Source organism: Oreochromis aureus, linkage group 13 (genome assembly GCF_013358895.1).
Source record: "Oreochromis aureus strain Israel breed Guangdong linkage group 13, ZZ_aureus, whole genome shotgun sequence".
In the NCBI taxonomy this organism is placed as follows: domain Eukaryota; kingdom Metazoa; phylum Chordata; class Actinopteri; order Cichliformes; family Cichlidae; genus Oreochromis; species Oreochromis aureus.
This window is the reverse complement of record NC_052954.1, coordinates 8,442,155-8,465,861: the sequence shown is the minus strand read 5'-3', so window position 1 is coordinate 8,465,861 and position 23,707 is coordinate 8,442,155. Positions and strand designations below refer to the sequence as shown.

At 39.5% G+C, this 23,707-nt stretch overlaps 1 protein-coding gene across 1 annotated transcript in view; it reads right to left on the bottom strand.

Annotated features, from left to right (window-relative positions):
• Nucleotides 1–3,298: 3,298 nt before the first annotated feature.
• Nucleotides 3,299–23,707, bottom strand: part of LOC116311326 (gamma-aminobutyric acid receptor subunit pi) — a 54,895-nt gene continuing 34,486 nt past the window's right edge. The window contains exons 4-10 of the mRNA XM_039621997.1: nucleotides 19,896–19,963; nucleotides 17,152–17,369; nucleotides 15,010–15,092; nucleotides 8,265–8,402; nucleotides 7,980–8,132; nucleotides 4,979–5,169; nucleotides 3,299–4,767 (exon numbers count right to left, since the gene is read on the bottom strand). Of these exons, the coding sequence (XP_039477931.1) occupies nucleotides 4,402–4,767; nucleotides 4,979–5,169; nucleotides 7,980–8,132; nucleotides 8,265–8,402; nucleotides 15,010–15,092; nucleotides 17,152–17,369; nucleotides 19,896–19,963 (1,217 nt within the window). The 3' untranslated portion in view covers nucleotides 3,299–4,401. The remainder of the gene's footprint in view (nucleotides 4,768–4,978; nucleotides 5,170–7,979; nucleotides 8,133–8,264; nucleotides 8,403–15,009; nucleotides 15,093–17,151; nucleotides 17,370–19,895; nucleotides 19,964–23,707) is intronic.

Sequence of the window (23,707 nt, the reverse complement as noted above, 5' to 3'; positions counted from 1 at the left end):
GTAGTTGCAACTGTGGAGCCATACCTTAGGACAACTGATACTCAGGAGCATGGCATTCTCTGTGCGTCCACACTGACAAGATGCTTCAGTGGTTGCTTTTGTGGTTCTTTGGCTCCATACTGGCGTTCATTTCTTGTACTTTTCACTGAGAAGATTACTATCAGAACTATGACTGTGGTGCTATATTGTATAAAACCTGGCAGTCTATGTTTTATCATGTTAACCTTTCCCCCAGATCAGTGCTTGCCGACTTCCAGAGAACACAGTCACAGATCATTCGTTTCTTTCAAAGTTTTGAAAAAAAGTGAAAAAGAAAACAGAAGTTTGAGCCGCTTTTTACTTTAAACTCAGATGAGAGCCCAAATCAAATGAAAATATACATCTTGTTCATGAAACAGCCTCTTCTTTCTCTTTAATGATGATTCCTCTCTATCATGTTGAACCAAAACAAATCAAGCAACGAAAAAAACCCAACAAAAAGATACGATTGACAATCATGCAGGAAGAGCATAAACAAAAAAATATCCTACTTTTGTATTATAATCAGGCAAAGATCAATTAAAAGGTTTGGTAGGTGATGGTATATTCAAAAATGGATGGATGGATGGATGGATAAAAGGAGAAGTAGTGAAGCTAAAATGAAGCATATTCAAATATGAACAATTTAGCTCATCATTGCACACTGAGAAGTAATTCTTAGAAATGGAACCTCTGAGACTTGTATCATGGTGAAACTTGTACCAGTTTTCATATTAAATGAGTGAGATTATGTCATAGCAATACTGAGTACAGCAATAAATAAACATGCACCTCTGATATTCAACTGAATCCTGTTTTCTATCTGAAATATGAACTGCATGCTATTTCAGAGTCCCTCAATGAATAACAAACATGACATAACTTGAAAAATCTCTTGGGAACTAAAGGGAAACGAAGAGGAATGGTTGAATTAAATTGAAGTCTTTGGTTCTTTGGTTCACAACGCTGACAGAGAATGTGCTGTATCATCTCAACTGAAACAGCTGAGAGTTAACAGTTTACAAAACTGAAGAGTTACACAGTTGAGTACAGTCGTTTACATGCACTCATAACGTTCATGAAGGTCATTTTGTGTTTTAAGGATATCTTTGAACTTGTCTTTTCCAAGGTGGAATGATTGTACGACATCTTTAATGATGGTAAAAAAAACAACAACTGGGTGTTTGAATATATTTGCAAATCTGCACAGGCTCAAACGTATACATAAAGGCTCAAATATAAAGCATGCATTCAAATATAAAGTGCTGCTCAAGGTTCTCCAATGTATTTTAACTTGACATGGCCAAGGCCTATTAACTTCTCGTTCGTGATCATGATTGGCTTGTAGATTCTTTTTGTCAGAACAAAAATTATTTTTTGACAGCCCTCATTCAATTGACCAATACTCAGAAAAATGGGGAAGTCCAAGAAACTCAGAGAAGATCTGAGAATTGTAGATTTACACAAGTTGGTCAAGAAGGTCTCTTGGCGCCATTTCTAAACAACTGCAGATTCCAAGATTGTCAGGTCAATCAACTGTATATCAGTGCAGGTTCAAACGTTTCACCACTTTGGGCCTTCTTTCAGACCTTGGCAAAGTTTCACCTTTAAATGAGAGGAAATTATTTAGGATGTTCAGGAACAACTAATAAACCACCAAGGAACAAGCCTGTAATGAACTGGAAACGCTGGAACAACCGCACCTCTGCCTCAAAAGCTCACATCAGCTGCCCACATACCAAATGCTTTTTAAAGAAAAGTTTTATGGTCAAGTGAAACAAAAATTGAGCTATTTGGCTACAATAAACAAACAAATAAAAGACTTTTAAACCTACGAACACATTACTAATAGCCAAGCACGGTGGCGGTAGCATTATGCTCTTGGGCTGCTGTGCTGCCAAGGGTCTTGATACATTCCATAAAGTGGATAGAATAACAAAAGGAGGAGGAGACGATTAAAACTTGGATTCAACTACATGTACAATAGATATACAATGATCCCAAACACACATCAAAACAGGGTTTGATGGGACAAAGCAGGCTAACACTGAACATCTGGAATGATCTTCCCAAAACCCTGATCTCAGCCCTTTTGAAAATTTGTGGTTTACACTACTGCACACAAGTCTTGCTTTTTCAAGTCATTAAAGATGTGTCATATACACAATCATTCCACCCTGGAAAAAGCAGCTCGAACAAATGATTAAAAACCTAAAGTTACCTTGACATTCATGCTAATGATGAGTGTATATAAACTTCTGACCACAACAGTACCTTGAACATTTCTAGGTATTTTTCCATTTAGATAACGTTCAGATGACAACATCCTATTTAAATATTTTAGAGATTTCGTATTTAAATGATCTTAAATATTTAAATCTTTAATATTTTTAACACTTCACACGCCCTATCCATTGAAAAACCACAGTGAAAACACTACCAGCCAACCCAGAGAGAGAGAAATACTGCATATATTTATCACTGTAACATAGTACCTGTCTGTATTGGTATATGTCTGCTGTCCTTTATATTCACACCTGTGTTTTCCATTATGCCTGCCAGTTAGTATGGAAACCCAAAAGCTCCAATATAAATAAATAATAATACAAATAAACTGAAGTATGCGGATGATCTAATGAGATTATTTCAGACAGTATTAAAATTAAGCTGCTATATTTTATAAGAAATGTTTTGTTCTATGAAGTAATTTACGTGATGACATTTTCAATGACACTTTATTTCATGTTAAGCTTTTCATTAGATATTAATACTTTTCTTACTAAAACTGCTGTGGAAGAAGAAAACATATTATTCATGTGAAAAAAATAATTAAAATAATGAAATAATAATTTTCAGTATGATTTTTTTTCAGCCTCTCAGAGAAATTTTGACCAACTCTTCTTTACAATATTGATTTAGTTCTGTGACAGCTCTCTTAAGGTGCCACTACTGCATTTCAGTCAAGTTTGGATGTTGTGCAGTCAAAACACCTTGGTTCTTTTCTTTTCCAGCCATTCTGTTGGAGACCTGCTGGTGTGCTTGTGATCATTGTCCTGTTCAATGACCCAATTCCAGCCAAGCTTTAGCTTCCAGGTGGCCTTACATTTATCTCTAGAACACTTTTGTGTACCGACTCCTGTGAAGGTTTTTTTTTTTTCACATGACTATAGAAATTATGTTCCTACAACGGTCTTGCTAGCTGGCAGCTATATGTTTAGAAGTAAATGACTGTAATAATCACCTATTTTATTTTTAAACTCACAAGATTAGTCAGCGCGCTAAAATCTGGCAATTTGATGAAAAAGAAAATAACAATCTGTACTGAGAAGACTGAGAAGCTAATCTAGCTGGTTAGCTGGCCAGCATATTCTTGGCTTGGATTTAACAAAAGTAAAGAGTATTTCTATATCTGAAGGCCGGGCACATATATATAAAATCTCACTCCATTTATTAACATGAATTTTCATTGGTAATTTGCCATTTATTTATTTAATATGGATTCCTTTGGACTTCCATATCTTGGAGTGTGCAGGGGTGCTTCCCTTTATGAAATAGCAGAACAGATTCATACCGTGACAAGTGCCATTAAACTGTTCACAATAGCCAGATTTCCAGAATACAACTGAAGGTATCCAAGGCCACTACATTTATAGAAATGAAAAAAGGGTCATATGCAGGCTGGGAGAAACAGTACTGTAGTGAATTAAAAATAACTCACAGAAGGACACAGAAGAATGAGAGCTTTCAACAATGAGTAGAAAGCTCGTCCTTTGGAGGTTTATATTTCTCAACACACGCTCCATTGTAGTGATTTTTTCACCTCCCTTGCCTGTCGTTTTCAGCCCTCTTCTGCCATCTGTTACTTTTCCTATTTCACTCTAAATGTTGTACCTGCAGGCAGAAACGGGAGATGAAGTTGTAAAATATCAATGATCAATCCATCATAAAAGAGACTCAAAGTGGAATGTGAATTTGTTCTCACTCAATAGCGCAGGTGAATTCTGCCATAAAGCCTTCAATTACAGCTCCATCCTAAAATAAATATTAAAGCGTGACAGAATTTATAAAATATCACCATGTCATAGTCAGGTAGGCCTATTTTTATCAAAACCAACTCCATCAAATTTTAAGCAAAGTCATAGTTTGAGTACTTATTAATATTTAAAATGGAGCTGCAATTATAAGCATTCCTTTTTTCCACCAGAACAATCCCATATGAGAATGCGACCTCGCTCATGAATCCAAATGTAGAAATTTTACACAATCAACCCAGAACACACCTGAATAACACTTACTGTACGTATGTACAGTAAGGTACACTTGTTGTCTACAAACACTCTCCGTCTTAAACTCTCCTGGACATATGCAGCACTTAAACAAATGCTAAAAGTACAGATAATATGTCCAGTAGAGTAGGTTAACAATGACAAAAGACAGTGGAAAGGTGACTCTGGAGTAGTTGTCTATATGGTGGGGGTTCTCCACATGACAACAGTGTATGGCGCGCAGAATCTTGCGAAGGGTGGCCAGAACAGTGAGGCACCAGTTGGTGTGCTCTGGGGGTGCCGCCTCAGGCTTGGGCTCACTGCCCGAGGGGCTAGAGGGGCTGACAGCGAGTTCTGTTGAGGCGGGAACTGAAGGAGAAGTTGCAGTGGGCTCCTTGCGCCTCTTGGCCCTGTTGGAGTGAGTGGAGATGGTGGTGATGATGCCGTTCATTTCATCATCAAAGTCGTGCATTCGGTGGCCGTACTGCAAGATAGAGAAGAAAAATGAGGTTTGAATTAAAACAACAACACGATGCGTCTACATCTGAGAAATCCAACTTACCCCAAAATGCTCATGGTGACATGATGATGACGATGACAATGACAGGGACCACCATGATGAACACAATGACTGTGACAACAGTAATGACCACAACAATCAACAGTTAATGTAAGTACATCCAGGAGTATCTCACCATGAGCATGTGTGCATCAGCATGAGTGAGGGTGCAGAAGTGGGCCACAGCATACTCAATAAGTGCTCCAAAGATAAAGCTGAAGCAGATCCCCAAATACACATCGATGGCCTTGATGAAGCAGTTGGCATTGGGTAGTGATGTCCGGGCTCCCATCATCAGAGTTGTCATGGTCAGTACTGTGGTCACTCCTGGCACAGAACACATACAGATAGTGGTCAAGTAGGGACTCTTTGATGAACCACTAAAGACCTAAATGGGAATCCACTGGTTAGTTGGGTTTTTTTTTTACTTAGCCTCTGGCCAAGGTCAGCTTTGAACGGGAGTTATTGGTTATAAATGCAGAAATGCTAATAAAAAGCTAAATGTTGATCATTATCCAATGCATTTCACCAAAAAAATAAAAATAATCCAGCTTTTGCTCTCTATAGCACCAGTACTACCAATGGAAACTCAGGGGATGGTTTTGGTGTTTCCTAGCAACATGCTGACATACTTTGTAAAACAATGAAACAACAGGTGGGATATTTGAATGGACAATACAATCCATAAGTATTATCCAAGTCGAGCCCTTCACCTTGAGACACTGAGCACTGAGTTGCACCTTGTAATCTCACTGCTGACCTTAGTGTGTAATGAATGTAACAGCAAATAATTGTCACGACGGGTGGCCAATACAGGGAAGAGGACTCAAATCCAGAATTGATTTCAAAATCCTGCTCCTCACATACAAGGTCTTAAATAATCAGGCCCCATCTTATCTTAATGACCTGGTAGTACCATATCACCCTATTAGAGCACTTCGCTCTTGCACTGCAGGCCTACTTGTTGTTCCTAGAGTATTTAAAAGTAGAATGGGAGGCAGAGCCTTCAGTTTTCAGGCCCCTCTTCTGTGGAACCAACTTCCAGTTTGGATTCGGGAGACAGACACTATCTCTACTTTCAAGATTAGGCTTAAAACTTTCCTTTTTGCTAAAGCATATAGTTAGGGCTGGACCAGGTGACCCTGAATCCTCCCTTAGTTATGCTGCAATAGACGTAGGCTGCCGGGATTCCCATGATGCATTGAGTTTTTCCTTCCAGTCACCTTTCTCACTCACTATGTGCTAATAGACCTCTCTGCATCGAATCATATCTGTTATTAATCTCTGTCTCTCTTCCACAGCATGTCTTTCATCCTGTTTTCCTTCTTTCACCCCAACCGGTCGCAGCAGATGGCCGCCTCCCTGAGCCTGGTTCTGCCGGAGGTTTCTTCCTGTTAAAGGGAGTTTTTCCTTCCCACTGTCGCCAAAGTGCTTGCTCATAGGGGGTCATATGATTGTTGGGTTTTTCTCTGTATTTATTATTGTGCTATCTACTGTACAATATAAAGCGCCTTGAGGCGACTTTTGTTGTGATTTGGCGCTATATAAATAAAATTGAATTGAATTGAATAAATTGAATAGATGCAGACACCACACGGACGCTCGGAGGTACAGTGAAAAGCATGATTTTATTTTGGCATGCGAGAATGACACACAGGAAAAATGGTAAAATGCAAAAACACAAAAAAGGCGAGAGGAAATAAACCTAACCTCTGGAGTTGCTCAAACTGTAACACTAATGGAATGCTACAAACTCAGGGGGCTAAGAAACTGTGAATTAACTCACTCTACACCAGGCAAGAACTTCAGTGTTACTAGATACAATACTAGAGTGTTACTATGAGACACTATGAACAAAAGCAGAACTATGAAGCACTAACTAGGCTAGAACTATCTCAGCAACAGTCACAAAACATGAAAACAAGAAAACAAGAGTCACACTATGAGTGCGGCAGCAGAGTCCAAAAGGAAAGATTCTCTTTAGCCAGCTGGGGGAGCAGCCAGGGAACCCGACACCAGATATTTTCCAGAGCAGGCAGCCTAAGATGGAGGATTACGGAGCTACACTCACAGAGTCATTTTACAGATGGAGGCGAGACTGGGCCGGGGGGACTAAGGTCCGGGTGAGACTAAACCAGTCCAGGTTCACTGACTGTGAAAAACTGGGCAGGGAGGCAGGCAGGTGAGTAACACCGAAAACAGCGAGCAGACCAGCGGCTGTGAGTAGGGTAGGTGGAATCCAGACAGCTGTGAAACTGAAGGGTTAGCTGACGTTCCAGCAAGGAGTGTTTGTGAGCGCTGGTCTTAAAAGCCTGCCAGCTGATTACACACAGGTGCAACAAACGAGAGGAGGTGTGGCGACTCTGCCCAGTGATTCACTGGCACGCTGGAAAACCCAGCACTGACCCGGACCATGACAATAATGTGGCCTTGCTGGAAGTTTCTCATGTGTCCTTTAGTTTTTACATAGTCAGTAATAGTGTGCAATGTACAGTCAGAGAACACATTACAATGCATCATCAAAAATTCACTTTACTGCCCATTCTATGGGCGATGGAGCGGAATATCTTGTAGTTGTGTTTTTGTTGTACTCCCTGGAGGAGTGGCAGATCTAATCCAGCGAAATATTTATGCTTAGATGTTCCCACTAGATACAACTTCAAGAAATGGCCATCTAAAATCACAAACTCAAAATCAACACTGCCTACCAGTAAGTCCCTGATCTCAGCTTCACTGAGTAAAAGCTGAAAATTCCAAAACCATCACAAAGGAGAAATCCCTTTGTGAATCCTCTGGTGAGGTCCATCAGTTGGCAACCATTACAAAACAATACTCAACACAGTGTTAAAAATAACCGTTTTATTTTGTCCGGTCACATCTGAGCTCATCAAAAAAATTTCTGTAATCCCTCAGCAGATGGTGCATTTAACGTCTTAACTAAAGATGAAAGTCTACACTTTGATTGCATCTCAATCACTTTAGGTTTACCATGATGACTGACGGAAAACAGAATATAGCAGCAATAATAACGCACATGTTTAAGTTGCAGTCTAAAAATATATGCCATTTGCTCAAGAAGAAATGTTCTAATTCTGATTCTGACAATTGAATGAACAGAAAAATGGATTATCCCATACCTATGCAAATACGTGCTGGAACAGAAGACAAGGAAATCCAAAAGGAAACCCACGAGAGGACCACCAGCAGGCTGGAGGGGACATAGGTCTCCAGGATGAAGTACAGAATGCTCCTCTTCAGCTCAAAGTGGAAGACAAGCCTGGGATAATGGCCTTTAAGAAGAAAGACAGTAAGTGCACTAAATTTTAGTACATTTATATGTATTGATGTAATGCACAATAGTCTTTAATAACAAAACACTGCTTTTTAAAGAATTAAACAATGGTTTTGGTTGTCATTGTTACCAGTTTCATAGATGGCCTCTGAGACAGATGTGTAGTGGTCTTCTACTGTATACTGAGCCAGTTGGAGACTGTCTAAACCACTGACAGACTCATTTCCTCTGGTCCAGTAGAACATAACATCATTTATGTTGTAACCCCCTGAAGAGGAGAAAAGATGACAATGAAGAAAGCTGCACTAATCACTTTACAGGATAAAAGCAATAATTTTATCAGTGAAATTTATCTGTAACTTTGATGATTGTGCGCAGGGAAGGAGTGGGAGAGTCTGCAAGCAAAGAGCATATAACAGCTACACAATTTACTATGATATTATCATGTGTTCATCAGGCAGAATTCAATTCAATTCAATTCAATTCATTTTTATTTATATAGCGCCAAATCACAACAAAAGTCGCCTCAAGGCGCTTTATATTGTACAGTAGATAGCACAATAATTGAAAGAATTGAAATTTAATTTTTTAAATATCAGTGTTATTGTAAAAAAAAAAAAACAGTTATTGTGATAGCTCTGTTTGTTCTCAATGCAGTTTTTATAAGTATGCATATTTTTCTCTTTTTCATTTTTCTGCCCTTCACGGTGGATTGCAACATTGAATGAGGAGTAACTTAAAAAACACCAACCTAAATTTATATTCTTCCTATTTAGGTCCAAACGTAACTAGGTTTGACATTAGTCACTGCCCAGTTGGTCTTATATCACATGACCACATGCCCAGCCCATCCTTGCTGGTGCTCCATCGGTGGATAAATATACTGGATGTACACAAGTGGATGTTAAATATTTTCTCTGGAACAGTTAGCGGTTTAATGATTTGTGCAATAACAGATTGATGAGCTCTGATGCCACTTATGCTGAAATGAGGCACAAACAGAAGCATATATTCACAAGCATGTGGGAATTATGACATGCACATGCTTTATTCTTTATATTGTGGTGATAATGATGATGATGACACAGACACAATACTAGTATTTTTTTCCTTTTACTAAACTCCAAAGTAGCAATCCTGGAAACAGCTGTTAATTGCTAAAGCTATGCTATGGTCCAATCCTGTTACAGCTGAGTTGTTTGGGATTCCAACCCACAGCGGGTGGTAAATTATCCCTAATGCTAAACATCAGCACAAGAGAGAGATTTGGCAACAAAGGGAAATGTGGTTGAAAAGCTAGTTTAAGACACAGCGCAAAGCTTAAAGGTATCTGCTGTTGAAATAACACATACGTTTGGCACAATTTGCACGACTGTACCTGAATAAAGTCCCAGTCTGAATATTCTTCCATTTTATTCACTTTGAGACAGTTGACACAGAGAGATCCAACAGGATTTGCTATCGGAAGTGCATTTCTGGTGTTCATTCAATTCTTCAAAGAGCAAAGAGGACAGCTAAAGAGGGTGTGTGTGTGTGTGTGTGTGTGTGTGTGTGTGTGTGTGTGTGTGTGTGTGTGTGTGTGTGTGTGTGTGTGTGTGTGTGTGTGTGTGTGTGTGTGTGTGTTTGTGTGTGTGGAGGGGGGGGGCGGTGCTGAAGAGCTTAACTCTTGCCTCTTACCATAACAGCCTAATCATGCATATTGCACTGGGCCCTAGAGAGCCTAGATAACCCAAATAAAGCTTGGAAAAAGAAGGCATGCAAAATTAATATGATCAAAGATGCCACGGTTAAGTGTGGTTGCGCCTTTGACAGAGCAGTGTAACAATGTGTAATCGTATCAGTTAGTAAGAACTACAGTGTTTCTCGTGTAAAAATGAAAAAATTAAGGACAAAATGTGATTAATAAGGCTTAACTTCTTAGGTGTATTTTTCTCATTTATCTGCAGAGGGAGCAAGAGAATAACAAAAGCGTGAAGACACGCTGTTGGCAGAAGCTGGTTTGCACCTCAGTAATCTGCCTTGCATGAAACGCTCATTAATTCTCTCCGTTTAAACCCATATGGAGTCATGTATTATTGACCAGAGCCACAATACTAGAAGCATAGCTTTCCTAATGAAAGGCAGTGGTGACTTTGATCCTGAAAGGTTCAATAAATTCACCTTTTTTTATTTCATTGTAATTCTCTTGGTAGAAGAAGTCATTATTTTCCTGACCTAAAGCCCTAACATTACTGTACAAATTAACAGACACAGATGGGCAGTGACAAGCTGTGCAATAGCATGGAAAGAGTTACATTCAGTGCCCTGTAGGCCTTTGAAAGCAAGCAGCCAAGAGTTTTGTGTTTTTTCGAAAGCATCCCCACAAAAATTTGACTTAAAGCCATGATTACAAAAGACCGTCGCTTTCTTTTGACTCTTTTTGCTGTCAGAATGCGCAAAATATTTTACCGCAATCTTAATTTAAATGCCCCACACCCTCCCACAACGACGCTCTCTTTAAAGCCTCCTCCTGTGCAGAGGATCCACTTTTGGCACAGCATTAAAAGAAATAAATCCTTGAATATACATCTTCATAAAGAGTCACAGAGACCGAGCAAGCAGGAAATAGAGATTGAAGGAGAGGAGGACAGGAGGGGAGAGAGACGGAGCGAAAGCAGCAGAGATAGAGCAGCACGATGAGAGAGAAATGGCAAAGGGGGAGGGGGGCATACAGATACAGAAAGAGAGACAGAAGGAAACAGATGCAGATATTTAGCCTGGAATTATTAAAGCGGTGAAGGAAGGATCCATCATCCTCTCAGTTACCTAACGTTAACCTCCAGATGTCTTTATGCCTGCTGTCAAGTGGCACTGGAGCTCCAGCTAAATGTTTTATTTGGCACTGAGGTCCTGGTGGGCTTCTGGCAGGGATCAGACTTAGCTTAGCCCGGCTGGCTGTCATTTAATAGCATGGAGCAAAAGTGAGCTAGGAAGCAAAGACAGTAGATGAGCAGGTGGAAAGAGCGGAGAGGCGTGAGGAGGGCCTTTTCTTCCGACCATGTACTGCACAGGGCAATGACAATGTGTCATAATTAGGAAAAATGGTCTCCCATTTTCAGCAACGTGTCAAGAAATATGTACACTTTTTAAACGCGAGGAATTGTTACAGTGTGGTGGCAGAGGTTTGGATTCTACAGTTATTTGGGTAAGTTTAGAGGATTTGTAGGATTAGATGGTTTTGGTTCAAGGGACCTTAACTGACCCTGCAGTTTAATGACTGTGGACTTGCTTTAAGATTATTCAAAGTCTAACAGAACAGTTTGACATTTTTGGAATAAACTTGAAACTGTGGATTAAAAGTCCCTTTGAATTTATATTTTCGCCCTTTGCTGTGGGCACTCCAGCTATTATTAGATTTGTTTGCTTTAATAATTCTATTGAATGGACATGCAATTCTTGAAAAATAAAGTATAACATGTCAACTTTTTATGTATCAGGCCATAATAAATAAAAATCTGGTCCTTAGCAACCTCAGACAAGGTACAAAGCATGACATATTACACCATGTCATTATTTAACAAAAGCTAAGTTCAAGTGCAGAAGCAGGGTATGAAAAATCAAGTACAGCTGTACTGCTTCCACAGGAATGAAGAGGGAAAGTAGCAGCCAGGTGTTCATGATCAAACTGATCTTCAGCAAGTAACACCACATCTATAATAGTAAAAGTTTTGTCAGTTCACTGGTCTGAAGCAGTCAGTTGTGGGTTATGCAATGCCAAGGAGGAACGATATCGGCAGTGATCTTAAAAAGCAATTCATGTTGCCCATCAGTCTGGGAATGGGATACAAGGCCATTTCCAAAAAATTTAAAGTCAATCATTCTACACTGGGAAAATGTATCCACATGTGGAAAACATTCAAGATAGCTTTCAATCTTCCCAGAAGCGGACATCTCAGCAAATTTAGCCCAGACTCAACAAGCCTCATTAGGCATGTTAAATGTTAAAGTTCATGACAGCATAATTAGAAAAAGAGTGAACAAGTCTGGCTTGTTAGGAAGGGTTGGCAGCAGAAAGCGTCTTCTCGATAAAAAGAACTTGACAGCCCAACTTAGCTTTGCAACATCACATCAACATCACAACCACATCCTTTAGTTTTCTACAAATGTGTCGGTGTGCATTACGATCAAGCGCCTTCACTTTGGTATTGTCTTTCCGAACACAACATATCAGCACAAACACCTGATACCAGCTGTCGAGCACGGTGGTGGAGGGCTGATGATTTGGGTGCCTCTGTCACACCAACCCTCTGTGTGTCCTCCTTCACTGCATCCATGAATCTCTCTGTGGTTTTCCTATTTTAGTCCTGCCTGGCAGCTCCATCTTCAACATCCTTTCTTAAATATATCTACTATTCCTCCTTTGCACATTTACAAACTATCTCAGTCTTGTCTCTCTAATTTTGTTCCCAAACCACTCAGCCTGTACTGTCTATTCTGGTCACTGCCAGTGAAAATATTAACATCTTCAGCTCCATCACCTGTTTTTTTTTTAAATTTTATTTTTAATATTTTAAGTATTGCTTGGGAAAAAAAATCCCCAGTAACTGGTGATTCTGAATTGATATGTGTGAATGCTTGTCTGTGCGTGTTAGCTCTGTGATAGACTGGCAGCCTTTCTGGGGTATCCTGTCTCTCGACCAATCATAGTTGGGACTGTATCCAGCCCCGCCCTGAGATTCTGAATTGGAAAGGCTGTTAGGAAATTGGATGTTTTTACTTTGTCATTGAGTGTAGACGGATGGAGAAAATTATTTTCCATTCAACATTTAATTTATAGCACAATACAGTGTGCAAAAAATGAATAAAATGAGAAACATTAATAGTATGTGGATCTTTCATCTTATCTTGATCTACTAATCATGTCTGCCAAACTGCTGTCATGCCATGTTTTTGTAACTTTTGCTTTCTTTATTTCTGCCAGAGTGCGTTAGGGTCTGTGTGCAAAGATGGCATCTATTTTCTATACAAATCATATCAAGCTGAGCATTGACAGTGCTGAAAAAGAGGGCACGAATTACAATATCAACAGAGTAATTCATGGTGGAAAAAGAAAACTTTTAGGGAGAAGGATTTTGTAACCTAGCAACAATGAGAGCTTAAGAGAAGTGCTATAAAAATGAGGTGACAGGCATTTCCAGTGCAAAGAGTGCTTTATGTGGACATGGACCCTTATTAAAACAGTGCTCCTCTATGAAATACTGTCTTGGCTGTCCAGGCTTTTCTTACATTACTGATGTCACCATGAAAAATATTTTTCCATTGCTATTTTTTCAAACAAAGAATGCACAGCTGCCCCAGTCTGCCATTTATGCTCTTTACAATGCTTCTGCTAACTTTAGTGTGTCTCAACCACAAGGAAAGTATTTGTAATGTTGTTAGCCGTAATAGTCTTCATGCACTTACAGCAATGTTACCACTGGCTTGGATTATACTGTATGCCTCTCTTCTCTGGGTTGAACCAGAAAGCTTTTACTTGTCTAAGTCACTATACCAATAAGGAAAGGCATCTGGTGTACAAATCTGCCGATGAGTAACCAAAAGTAGGTCTTAAACAACGGCTGGGTGGGAGTTATTTTGTTTTCATGCCACCTTTATGTTATGCTATGCTATAAACTATTTTGTCTACCATTCTCTTATGGTACATTTGAGGGAACCCTAACCCACGAAGTGCTTCTGAGTCAATTTTTTGGTTCACAATTAAAAAAAGGACTGATGTTGTTGAAATATGGCTGTATTTCAACCCAAGCCACAAGCCTTTTCCTAATATAACCAAGCACTTAGGTCCCTAAAGCAAAACATGATTAGACTTCGACGATGCCATCATGCCAGAATGGGATCCCAGCAGTGACAAAATTTATGGTTGTATCCCTCAGGGTCTAGACATTGGTGATGGTCAAGATGAAGATGAATGCTTAGATGGACCTGAGGTGCATGAATGAGTCTGAAAGGGAGAATGATGGCAAAGCAGTGAAGTTTAAACCACATGGAGTGGAGGCTGATTGGCTCAAAGAAACTGGACTAGTGTAATGATGTCAGTTTTGAGTGAGTTTGAGTGTTTTGAGTGGTAGTGATGTAAAAATCAGATTAGCAGATTAGCAATATCCAAGAAAGCAGCAAAATGAGTGATTACAGATCTTCCTTGTTGAACTTGCACAAAAATTTAGTAATTTATTCTGGTGTATCTTTACGAAAGAGCACCATGAACAAAACAGCGGCATTGACGGGAGTACTGTATCTGACATCTTAACAATGAGACTAGTTTGGTCAGTTCTAATCCTCTAACCCTTTTGGGGGTTTCTTCCTGTTAAAAGGGAGTTTCTTCTCCCTACTTTCAACAAGTGCTTGCTCATAAGGGATAATCTCATTGTTATGGTTTTCTCTCTAATATTGCAGAGTTTTTACCTTACAAATAAAAAGCACCTTGAGGCAATCATTGTTGCAGACCACAGCACCCTCTCTACCCCAGCCACTGGCTATTTTTCCTCTCATTGCATTTTTTTTTAATTTCCATTTTCTTGATTTTCATTGTGCAGTGTTTTTATAGGTGGTTCAGTTGTAACCCGAGGCACTAGCTGTATTTTTCTTTTTTTCACGGCAGTAGTCATGTCCTTTATGAAATATTTCATCAAGACTGAAGTAAATCCAGTTTATGTCTGATGTATGACATTTGTGCAATTTTACAAACACACACACATAACCAATGCAGAGCATGAAAGTGATCCATTTCATCCTTTGTTTTGATCGGATTTACTTGAAATTATGCCCACCCACCAACAACTCTGCCACAGCTTCAGGTAGCAAAGATCAGATTTTCTTTAAGTATAAAGTGGCCTTACAGCTCTCCAGTTGTAGCGTACAGGTCTGCTTGTCCATGGGATACTTGGTCAGGTCCATGTTGCAAGCCACAGTGGTGGTAATCCTAGACAACAGAAATGTTATTTAAGTCCATGAAAAAGGTTACCAACAGCAAATGATATTTGTTATTCCTGGAGACTTTGAAAGCATGAAAGTGGCATACAGTATCCTTTTCAAATCAGCTTTTCCTTTAATTGCTTAACCTTTGGCTACAATCATTTCAGTGCTTTCTCATGTATTCCCTCCTGGCACAGCACTGAAACATTTACCACAGCTGTCCCTTTCCTCCAGCACCTCATATTTCTCACTTCACTCTGTCATTTTTCACAGCTCCAATTCCCCAAGGTGGTCATTTCTCTCCTGACTATCTTTTCTGGCTTGTTTCACTCTCACTAGTCGTGCTCTCTGACTGTGAAGCACCATTCTCCTCCACATTTTCTCTGTCACACTGAAGCGTAAACGGTAAGCACTTCTTTGTATTGAAAGCAAAGGTCCATGAAGACTGGAGAAACACTTATTTATTCCCAACAATAAATCAAGAAATTGAATTTCGCTGTACTTAAGGATGACACGTGTTTTTAAAAAAAAAGAAAAACTAATCATGTTCACGTTTAAAATACTGTACTGTATACAGATGGACTGTGAAGAGAGACTACCTAACTCAGGTTACTATAACATAACACCCACATATCCCACCTGTGGTCGATTTAGTTGACTGGATATGATTTGGAAAGGCACACACCTGTCTATATAAGGTCCTATGGTTGACGGTGCATTTCAGAGCACAATCCAGCCTGGAGTCTGCAAAAGGTACCTGAAGGACTCCAAGACCATGAGAAACAAAATTCTCTGGTCTGCTGAAACCAATACTGAACTCTTTGGCCTGAATGCCAAACATCATTTCTAGAGGAAACCAGGCAGCGAGCATCACCTGGCCAATACCATCCCTACAGTTAAGCACGATGGTGGAAGCATCATGCTGCAGGAATGTTTTTCAGCATCAGGAACTGAGAGACTAGTCAGGGTCAAGGGAAAGATGAATGCAGCAATGTAGAGAGACATCCTCGATGGCAACTGGCTTTAGAGCACTCCGGACCTCGGACTGGGATGAGGGTTTATCTTCCAACAGGACAATGACCATAAGCACACAGCCAAGATAACAAAGGAATGGCTTCTGGACCACTCTGTGAGTCTCGTTGAGTGGCCCAGCCAGAGCCCAGAATTGAACCCCTGTTGAGCATCCTCCCCAACTCCCCATCCACTGTTTGCAAGGTTCTGCAAAAAAGAATGAATCTGCCTAAAAGTAAGTGTTCCGAGCTTGTAGTGTCATACTGAAAAAAGACTTGAGGCTATTGTTGTCAGAGGTCAACAAAGTACTGAGCAAAGGCTGTGAATATTTATGTACATGTTTTATTTATTTATTTTAATAAATGTGCAAGAGTTTGAAGGAATTTTTTTCCACTTTGACATTATGGGGCATTGTGTGTAGTATTTTGAGGTGAAAAATACATTCAATCCATTTTGGAATAAGGCTGTAACATGACCAAATCTGGAAGAAGTGAAGCACTGAATACTTTCCGCACACACTGTATATGGAAGAATAATTCAAAAAACAAAAGCATTGAGTCAATAAAGTCAAATCCAGATCATGGACAGCTCCTCAATCTGTTGATGAGTTGAGTTTACAGCATGTGACAGTAATACAGTAGGATGTTTAAATCCCTCTCACCACAGTTTTAAAACAGCTGCCTGCTTGACTCAGTATCAATGAGTGCAAAGGTAATACAAATTTCAGAAGCCTGCCAAGATCCCATCAGATCTTAAGCCTTGCACACAGTACAATATCTGTTTCCCACATCCTAACAGGACTTATGTTGCATTGATAGCCCACAGCTCTTTGTATTGCCAAATCACATGGTCCTATACTCATACAATCCAATACACAAGTAATAGAATTGACAAAACTCCCTGCTTTGCAATCACATTATCTGATATTCAACCCACGCTTCTTCCCTCAGCCAATTTTCCTCTCCATTCCCCGGACTACTTTTCATTGTCTGTCAAAGCAGAAAACAATAAGCAGAACAAGCCCATCAGCGTACAGTCTTTATTTGTTACCCCACCTTAGTGCGTAAAGGACAGTCCCGTTGGGGAAGATGCGGATCAGCCTGTTTTCCACAGTGATGTCATGGAGGAAGGACTTCTTGGAGTCAACAATAAACGTGTCGGGGACCCAGAGGAGCTCAACCAGCCGCCCGTCAAGGCTCAAGCTCTTGTTGCCTTCAAAAACCAAGCGCTCATCAGTCCATCGCTGGCGGAGAAATATGGTGGCCGTGTAGTCCTGCAGTAATGAGGCCCAAACAGGTCATTAGCAGAGCTGATACACTGTCAGTAATGTGCTGACAGACAAGGCATGTTTTTGCAAACCAAGCTCGTGTAGTTGTATTTCATTAGTGATCTTGGGGCAATTTTTACATAGCCCAAAGCCCTTCTGTGCCTGAAGCAGCAGTAATTCAAAACACTGCTTCAAGTCAGCAAGTTTGTTCTGTTCTTTTAGCACACTGAACTTATTTTTTTCTTCATGACATTCTTTTCCAAAGTCTTCCTGTTGCATCATGTGTGACAGTGTAACCATTATCATGTGTTGCATGCTAGCTGTAAGCAGAATTTTCTCACAAAGCAAGCATTGCAGGAATTAACCATTCCCAAAGGAAAGTCATTGTTGCACTCACTATTTAATTAAGGCTGGTCGATCACTCTTAGTCAAGACAGTCCTATCTCATATGAGCAAAACGAGTATGCACTTCCAGTATACTGAAGCTTTTGTAGCTTAGTTTTTTGATAAAGATTTTTAAAAAAATACACAGTGGAAAGCTATCAGTCATGGGCTGGCCTCCCGAGATCCCGGACCTCAACATTAGTGAAGCGGTGTGGGATCATCTTGACAAAGAACAGAATAAAAAGCAGCCGACATCCAAAGAAAAGCTTTGAATGTAGTTCAGGAAGCTTAGAGAACTATTCAAGAAGACTACTTATAGAAATTATGAGAAAGCTTGAAAGTTCTGACAGCTTTGAAGAATAAAGGTGGTCATACCAAAAAAACGTGTACACATCAGGTTGAAAGACGTGAGGGTAAAGGCAATAAACTTTTCATAACTGCTAACAGGTATGATGCTTTTTCAAACATTTCACAATACAGACAGACTGATCAATAAACTCAGAAAAATTATGTGTTCTGACCTGAGAAAAAGTTCCTCCATTGCACGGTTTCTTGTTGCATTTAATCAGTTTTAACCCTCATGGTTTATTAGTTAGGGACCCATGAAATGTATCGATAGTACCAGTCAAAAGTTTGGTAATGGTTTTTCTTTATTTTCATGACCATTTACATTGTAGATTCTCACTGAAGGCATCAAGACTATAAATGAACACATATGGAATTATGTAGTAAACAAAAAAGTGTGATATAACTAAAAACATATTTTAGATTCTTCAAAATAGCAACCCTTTGCTTTCATTACTGTTTTGCGCGTTCTTGGTATTCTTGCGATAAGCTTCATGAGGTCATCACCTGAAATGGTTTTCCAACAGTCTTGAAGGAGTTCCCAGAGATGCTGAGCACTGGTTGACCCTTTTGCCTTCACCCTGCAGTACATCTCATCCCAAAACATCTCCAATGGGATTGGGTCAGGTGACTGTGGAGGCCAGGCCGTCTGGTGCAGCACTCCATCACTCTCCTTCTTGGTCAAATAGCTCTTACACAGCCTGGAGGTGTGTTTGGGGTCATTGTCCTGTTGAAAAATTAATGATGGTCCAGCTAAACGCAAACAGGATGGGATGGCATGTCGCCGCGGGATGCTGTGGCAGTCATGCTGGTTCAGTGTGCCTTCAGTTTTGAATAAATCCCCAACAGTGTCAACACCACCACACCATCACACCTCCTCCTATATGGTTCACGGTGGTAATCATGCTTGTAGAGACCATCCAATCACCTTTTCTGCAGGTGGAACCAAAGATCTAAAACCTGGACTCATCAGACCAAAGCACAGATTTTCACTTGTCTGATATCCATTCCCTGTGTTTATTGGCCCAAAAAGATCTCTTCTGCTTGTTGCTTTTCCTTAGTCGTGGTGTCTTAGCAGTTATTTGACCTTAAAGGCCTGATTCACGCAGTCTCCTCTGAACAGTTGATGTGTCTGCTACTGGAGCTATGTGTGGCTCTAATCTGAGATGCGATTTCTGAGGCTAGTGACTCGGATGAATTTATCCTCAGCAGCAGAGGTGACTCTTGGTCTTCCTTTCCTGGGGCGGTCTTCATGTGAGCAGGTTTGTTGTAGTGCTTGATGTTTTGACTTGACTTGGGGACACATTCAAAGTTTTAGCAAATTTCTGGACTGACTGACCTTTAGTTCTTAAAGTAATGATGGACTGTGGTTTCTCTTTACTTAGCTGATTGGTTCTTGCCATAATAACAATTCTAGCAGTTGTCAAATAGGGCTGTCAGCTGTGTACCAACCTGACTTCCCCATTAAGAAGGCAAGAAACTCCACAAATGAACCCTGACAAGGCACACCTGTGAAGTGAAAACCATTTCAGGTGACTACATCATGAAGCTCACTGAGAGAAGGCCAAGGGTTTGCAGCGCTGCCAGCAAAGCAAAGGGTGGCTACTTTGAGGAATCTAAAATATAAGACATATTTAGAGTTTTTTGTCAATTTCTTCTTTGCTACATAATTCCATATATCTTGCTCTATATATTTTATGTCTTCAGTATTTATCTACAATGTAGAAAGGTGTGTAGAAACTTTGATTGGTAGTGCATGTTTTCATTGTTTAATTTCAGAACTCAGTAGTGTGATATTCTTACCATGTTGATCTCTGAAATGGTGTCAATGCTGGCAATGTCCAAACTCATACCCACTGTTACCGGACCATCTAGAAAAAAAGAAGAAACCATTCAAAAACATACTGCTCTATGTTCACACACTGCTTACTCCCTTCACTTTCAATAATCTACATTAATCTTTGTTAATAGTCTATCTGGCAGACTGACTGACAGACTATTTCAAAGTCTATGTTTTGCTTGAAAATAACTTTTTTGTGGTACATGGAGAAAGGCTGAGCTGTATCGTGACACATTATTATATATTCAAGTTGACCTCAGCTGGTTATGAGTGCTGTGAGTGTCGCTGCCCACTCAGCTGTGTCTACACAGACACAAGTAATTTAGAAAGAAAACCAGAGGAGCAAGTTTAGCACCTCTCTCACTGACCGCTGCCAAAACAGGCTGAAGATCTCATTATGAGTGCAGCCTTGGGATGACACAGCTGTCACTGGGAATGTGGCTGTAGCCACAGTTGGGCTTTAGTTCTCACAATTTTGGCTGTGAAACATTCACATTTAAGGCCACGCTTCTTATCTTATTTTCATGTGACAATCTAAAAATTTCTGTAGTTTTATGTTAAAGGGTTACAGCAGCAACATGGCATACAAGAGATGCAAATCTAAAGGCAATGCTGGAGCCTCACTGCAGCAGAATGTTAAGTAGAGTTTTTGGTGCCAGTCGTAATTTTCATGCACACGGCACACAGAATCCAGGTGAAAGAGGGTCCCACGGCAAATGTTTTATATGACCAAGGCAGTTTAGCAACACTTTATCATACAAAGGTACAGTAGTGTGGTAAAAGCTTGCAAGGTTATCACGTTTTAAGATAGTGATCATGGCATTAACAAAATAGATTTCTCAGGTCTTCAGAAAAAGAATTATTGATACTGTTGCAAACAAAAAAATCATAAATATTAGAAAACCATCTCTAACCATCTCCAAAAAGACCATTGATGCCTGTATGCAGTTTGCTGTCATCAAAATCACTTAAATCCAACAGGAGTTGGACGAGAGGCCCAGAAGCAAACCATTCATGTGAGGAAACCCAAACTTGAATGTATTGCTTTAAAATTATTCTAAGCTGATGTGCTAGAGGCCTGATCAATATTAATCAGAAATGTTTATTCGTGAGATAAAATCAAAGGCTCACATACTTCTACTCATATTATCAGGTCTAATTTGATTTGATGTTTTTGCCACATTTGCCAAAAAACATCTTGACCAACCAATCCGTTGTGATATTTTTGGTCAGCAGTGGTTTTTGCCTTCGAACTCTCCCATGGATATCACTTTTGCAGAGTCACTTTCTTTTTCCTGAATGATGAAAACTTACCATAACTGAAACAAGTAAGGCCTGCGGTTCTGTAGATGCTGCCCAGGGTTCTTTTATGACATCTGGATGAGTCGATGTGTTAATGGAGTAATTTTTGAAGGCCCACACTCCAGCGAAGGTTCTCCCCTGTTCCAAGTCTTCTCCTTTTGTGGATAATGGCTTTCACAGTAGTTCACTACAGTCCCAAAGCTTTAGAAATGGCTTTGTAATTCTTTCAAGACTGATAGATGTGAGTGACTCTGTTTCTCATCTGTTCTTGAGTTTCTGAAGATTGTGCCATGATGTGTTTCTGTGATGTTTTTTTCAGATCTTTTAGCCTACTTCACTTTGTCAGACAGGTTCTATTTAAGTGTTTTCTTGATTCAACAGGTCTGACAGTAATCAGACCTGGGTTTGGCTAGTGAAAGTGAACTCAATGGGGGGAATCAGTTTTTAACTTACGGCCAGTTATTTTTTCTTATAACCCTTCTTTAATTTCAAACTATTAAAATATCAACAAAACAAACACAGGAAATTGAAAATATAAAAATTTTCCAACAAAATGCTCTGCGAAGAAAAACAAAAGGTGTTCGAAAGGGAGTAGCAATGGTTGTGTGTATACATATATACACGTATATATATACATATATATCCGTATATATCCGTATGTATAGATACATATATATATATATATATATATATATATATATATATATATATATATATATATACGTGTATATATATATATACGTATATACGTATATATATACGTATATATATATATATATATACGTATATATATGTATATATATATATATATACACATACATATACACACACATATATATATATGTATATGTGTATATATATATATATGGATATATATATGGATATATGGTTTTGGATAGCTTTTTGTTCCTTGAAACCATTTAACTGATTAGGTTTATAGATAAATATATAAAATCATGAACTTTTTTCTGCAATTGCAAGTTGTTGTGCGTGTATTGGTGCTGACTTAGAATTGTATTAAAATGGTCTGTATTCCTTACTTTTTATGCTGTACTGGCAGCACATCTGTCTTGGAAGCACCCTAACTTCAAGCAGTAGCTATCATACGACAACAGCAGCTGAACTTGAAACAATAACTAAATAATCGACCACAGCTTCATCCGTCATAGCCAGGCAAGGCAGGAGCAGCTGCGCTCAGAACAGACAGCTTGTTACTGCTTGAGAGCTGCCTTCAAAAATAAGTAACGTTTCACACCCTCTCTGCTTTATATTGAACTGTTGTGGAACGCAAAAGTGGGGCTAAAAAAATTCTCTCTCTGACCTTTTTGTAGATTGTGCCTGAGTGTGATGACATAAAAGGGTATTTTGAGGACACAGGCATATATATAGTGTTGCATAATAAAACGTGTTATATAATGAAAGGTTATTGGAGGACAGCATATTTAAAAATGCTAAAGACCCCCACTTCTATCCACCAGCTGCAGTCTGTCGAGTGTGAACCTCCTTCAGGGAATTAATTCTCCCCGATTCACCATCAAAGACAGGGTAACTTTGCTGCTCTCCTATGTTTCATCTTTCTATTCTCCTTCCCCTTTTACTTATCAGTCATTCTTTTTCCTCAGAGACACACAAATGAGGCTGGTGTCATACTGCAGATACTGTATGTGCCAATGAGATGCATGTAAATCTACTGTATTAAAGTGTTTCTTGTGGAGTTTAGTATTAAAGGAACAGAGAGTGTGGCTCTCCTTTAAATCCAGGCAAGAACGTGATTATTCAAAATGCTCAGTTATTCCTTTAAGGGTGTTTATGTGCTAGAAATGATGATTATTAGTTTTTGAGTAAGGAGGCAATCCACTTCAAACGCCAAAAATGAGCGCTCAGACGGCATTGTGCAGACCTGCTGGCTGTGCTTGAGGTTATCTGGCCCCGACGAGAAGTGAATCCTTGCAAAGTTTAACCAATTTTAACTGTTTTTGTGGCAAAAAAATGCAAATGTAAAGTAATGAATAAAATCAATGGAGGTTCCAGCAGTGACTGAAATGCAAAGGCATATGCGTGTGTGGGTGTGTGAATATGTGCCTTTGCTAGTGCTTTTACCATTACCGTGTGCCAAGCTTGTGCTTCCAGGCGGGAAGACTGGTGATTACGCTGAATAGCATTCGCCTTGGTAAAGTCCAAGGTGTTATTACAGATCAAACAGCGAGTAAACAAACCGTAATCACATTGTGATGGATTCCCGGAGTTCAGAACAACAACAGTAGCGAGGGATTTGCCGGGAATGACATAACATTGTTCTTCTTCTGAAAGCACACACTGTGGCAGACTTTGTTCCTCTATTGCAAACAAATTGGTCACCTGGTGGAAACTGGAATCTAAATAAGACCATGTATTGTATGTGTTAAAGTAAGTCTTGTGTATGCACTTTCAGGGCTTCATAATATGGTTAAACCTCCATGCCTGTACACAGAAA